Source organism: Psammomys obesus, unplaced genomic scaffold (genome assembly GCF_907164565.1).
Source record: "Psammomys obesus unplaced genomic scaffold, mPsaObe1.curated_primary_1811, whole genome shotgun sequence".
NCBI classification, from domain to species: Eukaryota; Metazoa; Chordata; class Mammalia; order Rodentia; family Muridae; genus Psammomys; species Psammomys obesus.
This window is the reverse complement of record NW_026590905.1, coordinates 1,174,801-1,185,014: the sequence shown is the minus strand read 5'-3', so window position 1 is coordinate 1,185,014 and position 10,214 is coordinate 1,174,801. Positions and strand designations below refer to the sequence as shown.

At 52.5% G+C, this 10,214-nt stretch overlaps 1 protein-coding gene across 1 annotated transcript in view; it reads left to right on the top strand.

The window, feature by feature from the left end:
• Window positions 1-1,166: 1,166 nt before the first annotated feature.
• The window catches only part of Cd9 (CD9 molecule), a 30,815-nt gene continuing 21,767 nt past the window's right edge, over window positions 1,167-10,214 (top strand). Inside the window, exon 1 of the mRNA XM_055609461.1 lies at window positions 1,167-1,358. Coding sequence (XP_055465436.1) covers window positions 1,293-1,358 — 66 coding nt within the window. The 5' untranslated portion in view covers window positions 1,167-1,292. The remainder of the gene's footprint in view (window positions 1,359-10,214) is intronic.

Sequence of the window (10,214 nt, the reverse complement as noted above, 5' to 3'; positions counted from 1 at the left end):
AACTGACATTCTTTCTGCCTCTTGGTATTTTCTGGTGTTTCTGTAATGAGTATGGTTTGCTTTTACAATGAAGAACTCTAAGGAAACTTCCCGCAGGGGCGAGGAAGAGAAAACTGCAAAGAATGCTGAGATGGACTTTCCTCAACCATTTGGAAAAATCAAGAATTTAAAGAGCCACAGATCAGGACGTGTCTATCCACACCTGAAACGCCAGCACTAGCAAGGCCGAAGCAGGAGGATCTGGAGTAGAGGATAGCCTATATAAGCAAATTCCAGGTCAGCAGAGCTACACAGCTACCGAGCCTCAAAAAGAATGAAATTGCCTGGCAAAATGGCACAGGCCTATAATCCCAGCTTGGCAGGCAGATCGCTACGAGTTCGAGGCCAGCCTGGTTTACACAAAGAGTCCCAAGGCAGACAGGACTACGTTGTAAGACTCTGTATAATAACAACAACAATAAATTTAAATAAAAATAAAGCACGATAGAATTTTCACAGGTCAAGGGGGCAGGGCAGCCAGCCACATATCACCTTCAGGCTTTCAAGATGGGGCAGGGTAAGGGAGTGGCACCAGGTGTGGCAGGGAATGCAGGGAGTAAACACAAGATAAAGGATTTCAACTTAAGTCTCCGAATGTAGAAAGTTTTTGAACAAAGGAGAAATGCCTGGGCATTTCTGAGCATTTCTGAGCATTGCCACCTGGAACACTATAGCAGCCCGTGCTCCAGTCACTAATATTCAGTCCGGAAAAGTTCACAAGGTGTCAGAGAGGACGCAAGCCAGGCAAACAGGGCCCTGCAGACTTGTCCCAGGAATCTGAAGAGGTCCTTTAGAAGACCCTTGGGGGCGGGGGGGGGGGGGGTGTCTTCCAGCGTTAGCTCTTAGGTGCAGCGCCTGAAGGAACTAGCGTGAAACGGGAAAACCCGGTAAAAGTAGCCGGATCTGGAAGTCTGGAACAGACCCCGAGAAGGTGGGAAGGAGCAAGATGGAGGGAAAGAGGATCTCAGGAACCCTGAGGAGCAGGGTGCAGAGAGAGCTCCGCACAGCGGGTGGAGCCTGAATCCGAGAACCTGGGCCCGGGGAGGGGACAAGGCATGGGCGGGGCAGGTGGGCCGGGGGGCGGGTCGTCCTCGGCACATGCGCATCGCAGCTGGCCGAGCGCCGCAAGGAGTGGCACTTTTTAAAAGTGGAGCCTCAGGCCAGCCCCTAGCCGCCGCGAGTCTCAGTCGGTTGCCGGTCCCTTCTGTCCCAGTCGCGCGTGCCTCTTGTCCCACGCAAGTCCAGCTTGCATCATGCCGGTCAAAGGGGGTAGCAAGTGCATCAAATACCTGCTCTTCGGATTTAACTTCATCTTCTGGGTGAGTGAGAGGCGACGGTCGCGCGCTCCTCTCCGAGGCCACCTGTTCTCAGGCTCGGGACGGGGCTCCCATGGGTGTCCCGGAGGCCGGGAGCGCGGGGAGCTGCTGGTACCGTGCGCGCCAGGCGGACTCCGGGCGAGAAGAGAAAGGCGCAACCGCTGCCAGCTGGCCGCGGGCGGGACGGGCAGGTGGGCGGGAGACGCGGGGGTCCTGGCGGCCCGGGCTGTGCATTCCACTCCCGAATCCCTCTGCCGCCCGTCGAGGATTTGAGGTGGAATCTGTGCCTGCTCCCACCCGGAGCACCCCGAAGTATGAGACGGGAAGGCGGCAGGGAGCAGCGGAGCACCCCTTTGCGAGTAACTCGAGGCCCTCCCTGGCCCGCGAGGCTCCTGACGAGCAGGGCAGGAGCAGGGCAGTTGACTGTGTCCCACCTCGGTGGTCCCACAAGTGGCAGCGGGGCGCCACGAGGATGTGGAAGTGGGTGGAGGGAGTGCTCCCTGCACCCGGGGGACGGACCTTCCCTGTTCACGTTCTGGACTCTCTCAACTGAAAACGTCCATGCCTCGGTCCAAGCTACCTGAAAGACTAGATTGTCTTGATTCTTTTCAAGAGCGATAACTATCTTGGCAGGAAAGAACTCTTGGGAGAGTTAGGGAGAGGAAGGAGGGGTAGGTGCCTTTCAGCGACTCTAGATGGTATAAGACCGGTCGGTGTTTCAGCCTTTCCCGGGTTATCAGGTGCTGCGGGCTCGAAGCCTCGCCCTCCTAGAAATGGCCTGGAGGGGCCACCGTGGCCCCTCCAGGTTCACCTGGAGAGGATCCAGAGGCAGGTGTTTGTACTCCCCCTACCTCTCTGCAGGTGGACCTCTGGGAAAAGCAACAGGGTCTACTCTCCGAGAACTAAGGGACAAAAACAAGGAAATACAAGAAAGACCCTTTTACCCTAGTTCTGAGAGGGCGCACACCCCACACACAAGCAAATGGACAGCGTTTGCTCCCAGGCAAGCGGGAAAGGGTTTAACTAGCCAGCTCCTGTGCCGCCCTCAAGAGGGATGACAGTAGAAACAAGTTATGTGCCCCCAGAGGCTTTCAACAACAACAACAGAAAAGTACACTAGTCTCTTGGAGCCCGCCGCTGGGGTGCTCAGCATTGTCCTTCAGTAAGTTTTACTCCCTGGGTTTGCTTGAAAGTGTTGCACAACCTGCAGAGACTGCCCTGGGTTTCTAGGAGTCACCACACCCGCACAACTTACGAGGAGGATATCCGAGGGGCATTCCCTGCTCGAGTTTCCCCAGCTCTGCAGACAGACAGCCGGCTCCCGGCTCCCAGCCCCCGGGCTTGGCTTGGCCCACTCATCAGCTTGAGCAGCACAAAACAAAGTCTGAAGGCAGCTGGGCCCCACCCAACCCCTCCCTGTCCTTTGGGGAGTTCTCCTCGCCCTACCCAGCAGCCTCCTTTTCCCAGCCAGTCTGTTGGTTAGTCCCCAAGATGTCTGCATAGATGGTGTGACGGGTTTGGTGCCGGGAGAGCTACGTAGTGCCACAGCCCGCCCGGTTCCCCATCTGCCCCCATGGCATATGCAAGGGGTGGAGGGGAGCTGCCCATGACCACCCTACGTCAACCCAGTCTGCTGCCTGCTGGCCTGCAATCTGTCCAACTCCTCTCCGCTTCTTTCCAGAGCTCCCTGCCTGAGCTAGACACTGCTGGCTAACTGCACCTCCTTGAAGCAGAACAGTCTCTGGAAAGGGTTTTGGTTTGGGGGTTGGGAACGGCTTTGGAGATCATACACCAACAGTAGATGCCAGCCCTCCTGTCCGCAGTGAGGAAAGCGAGCACCCAAGATCACAAAGCTGAGCTAGTGTTCTGCTATAGCCCCTGGACCCTTGTTTTCTTTCTTTTCCTCTTCTGTCTCTTACCATTAGGGAGGTGGGCAGTTTCCTAAGTTAATTATTGTTACCTGTTCCAGCCTGGGAAATCTTGTCCACGAAAGGTTAAGTGACACACCCAGGGTCAAGTGACAGGATGTTGTCAAGTGAGGTAGCCAACTGGGTTTGGCTGTTGGGTGGGAGAAGGGTGAGGTGAAACTCTTCAGAATATCCTTCGTGACAGGCGGTGATCTCAGGGGACTGCTGGGATGATTATGATGTCACCTCTTCGTCTCTCTTGAGACCCTTGATTTATGAACTTGACATTTGGAACCGGACAGGGGTTTTGAAAAGCAGGGGCCACCTTTGTGGACAGAAGATACTGAGGGGATGGGCGGCAGGAATGCAAAGAGAAGCCAGCCTTACTCAGTTGTGGTGGGCCAGCAGAGGAGAGGGAGGACCGGAAAGGGGAAGTATGTCTCTCCTAGGCCTGAGTGTGTCCTCTGTGTGTTGCTCCGCCACAGCTAAGCCTGACTGGCCTGCCTTTCCGAAGTTGGATGTCTCGTGCCCACAACCAAGGCAGCAATCAGTCTGATTTTCCAATATCCTAGAGTCAGATCCCCTAAGCCTGAATTTCCCTCAGACTTCCATGCTTATTCTTTCACTCCCTCCAAAAAAGAAAGAAAAGAAAAAAATTGAGAAGGAAAACACCTTTCCAATATCTAATGTGTGAATGATGGGGGTAGAACTATTTCAGGCTGTGGTGTAGCGGCCAGCCTTGAGCCAAGCCAGGAATGTGCCTTTTTCCATTACTTTTTTGTTTTGAGCCTTGCTATGAAGCCAGACTAGCCTTGATCCTGTTGCCTTTATCTGATTGGTCCCCTTCCTACCTACCCACCCACCCCCCAGCCCCAGATCCTGCATAGTGAGGACTCTCTTAGCCTAGGCAAAGGAAAGGACAGATGGGTTCTAGTGAGAGAGCCAGATCCTGTCCACCGCCCCTCTAAACACTGTTTCTACCCCTTCCCCATCCTGAAGGATGGAAACGGCAGAGGGGCTATAGAGATGGCCTTGACCTCTGGCCTCTCTCTCCAGAGATGGCCTTACCCTCGGAGTCTGCTTGGAGATCTAGGTAGAGCCCTGGAGCTGAGCTCAGAGCCTGGCTGAGTGCACATCCCTTTCGAGCTCACTTGTCTGATCCAAACCGAAGTCTCCTCATCACAGAATCCATGAGTTGTTGCAAATGATGTCAAAGGGCCATGCAAGTTCAGCCTGTAGAGCAGCCCCCTGCCACCACATGCACCACCACCACGCCTCACCTCTGGTAGTAAGACTTGCTGTGCAGCCTCGGTGGGAGTCAGGAAATCTGTGATGGACACTAAGGCTGGTTCCCTCAGGATGACTTTGACCTGTGAGGACAGACCTGTTTCTCGGATCTTCCCTGTTCCTTTCACCTTCCCTCCCTCTCTAGGTAGGGTCTCCTTGTCTTCAGTCTCTGATGTAAGTGCTCCATGGCCTTGGCCTTTTGTGATCAAAGCACGGGCCGTGGATTCTGCATCTCCACCCATCCCCTGGGTGAACAGAGTATGTTTAAGGCCTGGCAGTAGGTGCAGGTCAGCTTCCACCTACAGCTATTGTACTTCACTAGCAGAAAGTGGTTTGAGGCCATGGAGAGGGTGGGAGCAGTTCCTGGCTAAGTGTGGATGTTTAAAGCATAGATTAGCCCACACTCCCACACACTGAGGCCTTACCTGTTTTCCACACCTCCCTGCCATCCAAGCCAGCCTCGTTCTCCTAAGAAAACCGCTGACTCCATTTTGTGTGTTGCTACACATCGGGGAGGAAGGGACACTGGCGCCTGAAAATGAAGCTGCAGAGGCTCTGGAGAATTCCAAGACATCTTGGTTCGAGTTGGGGCAAGCTACGGAGGGGTAGGTGGCTGGGACAGGAGCCCCTCCCCACCCAGACTGCTGCTTCCCAGAATTTGTTTGACTTGGATGTTGGGCTGAACTGTGGCAGAAAATGGCTTCCCACAGGGCGCCTGGGCTGGAGTGACACTGCCCTGCTTGTACTGGAGCTGGCAGGTTGCAGAGCGGGTGAGCTGAGGCCAAGTGTCTGCACAGCAATGGAAAATAGGACCTGGCCCCTGCCTGGATCTTTGGTTTCTTCCCCACCCCAGCCATAGTTACCAACAACCAAGATCAGGAATCCCAATCTCTGGGTGGTGGTGAGAATCGGATCCATTTGCGTGCGCACACATACACACACACACACACACACACACACACACACACACACTCTCCTCTCTCACAGACTCAGCCCGTTTTCAAAGCGCCAGTGGCAACATTCCAGACCTTGCTATGGATCCAGAGAAGCCGTGGCTGCTGGCTGAGGGTTACTGGTTACTTCCCAAATTTGGACAGGCTTTGATAAGCAACCTTACAGGAGTGGATCTGGGATGGCTAGTGCTTACTGTCCTAAATGAGCCCTTCCTGGCTTCTGTGCTTCTTCCGGAGGTGTGCTGGGTCTAATGCCCATAGGTCCGTGTGTCCTGGGTGGTTCTGTCTGGTTTTTGGTTCAGTTCAGTTTTTATAAGGAGATGTGGCCTCTGAAATGGGTCTCACAGTTTGGGACCTAAAAATACCTTGGATTTACAAGAAACATGTTTTCTTTGGTAACACACACACACAGAGGTGGGTGACTCTTGTCTGGGGATTTCTGGCTTTGGGCCCAGGGGTGGGGGTGGGGGTGGGGGGGGCTATGTCTCAGATCTCAGGGTTCTGGCAGCTTCTGCAGTTGTTGCTTCGTGGGTTCTGGGTAAATTCATGTGGCCTTAAGAAAAGCTATCGGCCTACGATTTCTGAGTTCCTCCCTGTCCTGGTTGGGTCAGAGAGTTTTAATGGGATCTGTCAACTCTTTTATTCTCTTGTGGTGCTAGGAATTGAACCCAAAGCCTAAAACATGGAAGGCCAGCTATCAGAAGGAAGGTATTTCGACCAAAGACTGTCTGGATTCAAAAAGAAAGGAAAGGAAAGCCAGTCTTAGTATTTCTTGTATGTTTTCGTGTTTTGGAGTCTGACTGCCCAACACCTGGGTGCTCCTTTCTTTGGAAAAAATCAGGCTGGTCCAGGGACATTTTCATTTTCCATCAAGTGGTGGCATGCAGCTGTGGAAAGCAACATCCTGTCCCCAGATGAGACAGTTTTATAAAAATTATATCCATCCGGGTAATTTTCTGCCCCACCCACCCAAGAAAATACTTAGTCATGGATTAATGTGTGTGTGTTGGCAGGGAAGGGAGAGTATTTGTTTAGGGTGTTGTTGTTGTTTTATTTTTTGCAGTTTTTGTTTTGTTTTGTTTTGTTTTGTTTTGTTTTGTTTGAGACAGGGTCTCTCTATGTAGACCAGTCTGGTCTCAAACTCAGATCCTCCTTCCTTGGCTTCTACCTCCCAAGTGCTGGGATTAAAGGCGTGGAACAGAACCACTCCTGGCTAAGTCTGAAGTATTATGTATATGTTTTTATTGAGGACTTCAAGGTCAAACCCTTTTTTAGGGAATCCCATGAAATTGGTGGGGCTTTCTTCCAGAAGGAAAAATGCTATGCATAGTTTGTTTGGGTTTTGTTTTTGGTTCCCCCCCCCCTTTGTTATGTCCTGGAGGCCTTATGAACCTCAGGTCATGAGTGGCTCCATAATAATTTGTTTCCCTTGGTTTCTAGGTAACCTCTGGTATGTCCTGAATCCCATGTTTCTGACATAATTGACTTCCTGAAAGTGCATGAGGGGATAATAGAGTGGTTTTTTTTTTTTTTAAGTACTATTAAAAACCCTAAATTTAGCTGAGTGTGGTGGTGCACAACTTTAATCCCAGCACTGGGGGGGGGGGGGGGGGGGGGGGGCGGCAGGGGGAGGCGGTTCTGTGTGAGTTCAAGGCCGGGATGGGTCTATATAGTGAGTTCCAAGGAGAGACAAGAGCGACTTAGTGAGACCCTACCTAACGAAAGAGAGAGAGGCAGACTGACTGACTGACTCCATTTTGGGTTTGCTTGGACAGTCTCAGCCCTCTACACCCGCCCCCCGCCCCCCGCCACCACCCACACCCATACAACCATCGCATCTGCCCTGACAACACATTTGAGATTCCCATGACCTTGCCAATGGTCCACATGCATTAACCAAAATAATGGGCAAGTTATGTCTAAGGTAGCTGTTGCGCTCCACCAGGAGTGCCCATTTCAAGATGACTCTGACCACCATCTATCTACCTGTGATGTGTCTGTGTGGGTTTCACCTTTAAAAACGCCGGACCCCTGAGCTTGGGCACCAAGAGACTCGTCAGAGGCTCAAGCCCGCTCCTGGTTTGGCCATCAGTAAAAAAGACTTGAAACTTTTACTTGGCTTAATCGCCATGGTTGTGGTTAGCATGGACCATTACAAAAACAAAACAACAAAAGAGAAACCCTAAGTTCCGCACTGCAGCTGTCGAGGCTGGAGGCATGGCTCAGCGGACCCAAGTTTGGTTCCCAGCACCCACACAGTGTCTCATAAGCAGCTATAACGCCTTTTCCTGGGGATCCCATGTCTTTTTCTGATCTCCAAGGGCACCAGATGTGCACACACTGCACAAAAATGCATTCAGGCAAGACAATAAGTCTTTTCTCTTTAAAGACTAGGGGTATAGCCCACAAAAGGAATCCAGCTTCATCAGCTTCCAGGCAGGTCTTGCTTATTGGTGATTCCTCTTCCCACCCCATAGAGCCCTATCTCCTCTCTCCTCTGGGAACTTTGAGAAGGGCAGACTGTCTTAGGGGCGGGGATAGGGATTGGGTCTCTAGAAAGGTAACAAGCCACCTGGGTAAGTGACAGGAACAGCCAAAACAGTCTAGCTTGGATAGGGCCCATGTTAATTGGATTCCAAAGAAGGCTCCGTGGGTTTGGGAACCGTTCGCCTGGCGAAGTGTCACCAGCCTGGGTGTTAAGCCCTTGCCCGATGAGGACAACAGGCGCTGTGCAGAGGGACAGAGGTGGCCTTCACAGCTGCCCCGATGCCCATGGGGGAGGGGCATCCTGTGACCACTGCCAACACCCAAGCAGACTCCCACTGGCTTCCCACCTCCAAACAGCCTCTTAGCATCAGAAGGCAGCCCCTGTTCACTGACACATGCCACAGTTTGAGCTGCTAGTATGTCCAGATCAGAAACTAACCACAGCTCCTGTGTGGCCCACTGGAGCTGTCCTAGACTTGAGCTAAAAATACCAGAAAGTAAATTGAACCAATTTATTAAAGTCAAACAGATTTCTGCCATATTCTAATTTTCATTTCTTTTCCCACCTACAGTGAGCCTATAGTATGATGCAATGGATTTATTAAAAACTGAATAAAAAGATCAGCAAGGCTGTGAAGAGTTGTGAGCTCACCATTGCTTTCCAGTGGGTAGAAGTTTAGGTATTTGGGGTACATGTCAGTTCTAGGTGAGAACTAGCAGAATGCCAGTTTGCACATACACCACACCTCCACACCCCAGCTCTGATGGGTGTTTTCAGGCAAGGAGCGTGCACCCCAGAAACAGGCCCTCCTCACCAAGGTGGCCTGGATGCTGCAGGTGTCGGTCTATTACCGGTAAACCTAAACACGTGGTGTCCTGTGGAGTTTGAGACAAGGTCGCACTATGTGGCTAGAATGCTCTATGTGGACCATACTGGCCTCAAACTCTCAATAACACCCCCCCCCCTTTCCTCTCAAAAGCGGGGATTTTGGATGACTCCACGCCTGTCAACAGTCAAATGTTAAACCTCCTTTACCGGCCTTGGACATCCTTCCACGCTCTGCCTTGTGCTGATCAACTTGTGATCCTGGGTCTGAGGCGCATAATAACCTTTAAGTGACACAGAAAAACTTGTTGCAGGTAGACATTAGATTACTGTCCAGTGCTGGGCTTGGAGAGGCCTTAGTCCTTTGTAATGGGAAGCTGCCGTCATTCTCATGCCGCAGTTCTAACCTCTAGGGGCCCATGGTGTGTTGCTGCCGGAGGCTCCAGGTTGTATCTCAGAAGGCAGTTTTTCAAGAGATAAGGACACGGGGTGGGCTGGCAGCCCTGACCGGTGGAGGCAGAGGGCAGCTGCAGCAGTGGGAAAGCTAAGCCGAGAAGAGGCGCCAAGTCCCTCAGGGCTCTGCTTCTCAGCACCGCTTTGGTGGAGTGGAGTGAGGGTGTGGACGGAGCTCAGGAAGCCAGCAGCCAGAGGAAGGAAGCCCGGACCTTGCTTAGCCCATCTTCACTTCTGCACGTGGGGTGGGGCAGCAAGAGCTGGACACCTTAGGGAGGTGTTCACCATGTGAGGAAAGCAAGTATGTGGTGTTCTGGAGTCTGAAGCAAAGCAGCCTCCACCACCACCACCACACACATGTGTCACATGATTTTGGTTAAGATCAGAATGCCTGCCTTCAGCAGAAAGGGGATTATTTCCGGGCTGGGGAGAAGAGGGGCGAGCTGTGTGCCTGGCAAGCAGGCAGGCAGTGGAAACTTCAGCTGAGATGTTTGAAAGGTTAGCCTGAGCCTCAAGCATCTAGGTCAGACTCTGCTGCTGAAGGTCAAGGTCACCTCAGTGAAAGGGCTGGAGGGAGAGGGTCAACACGGTGCCGACTCTGCCTGTAGAAGAGAGGAGCCTTTTCGTTTGTTTGGTTTTCAAGACGGTCTCTCTGTGTAGCCTTGGCTGTCTTGGACTAGCTTTGTCCACCAGGCTGGCCTCAGACTCACAGAGATCCGCCTGCCTCCGCCTCCCTGAGCGCTGGGATCACAGGCGTGTGCCACTGCGCCCAGCCTGAAGGGAGGATTTCTCAATTCCTCAACTTGTCCACACTAGGTTGCTGTCTCATTACTAGGATGATGCCCTGAGAAGAAGTCAGTGTGGCCCTGCATCCGCGGTTCTCAGTCTTCCTAATGCTTCCTTTGACACACCTCATGTTGTGGCGGCCCCCAGCCATAAAATTATT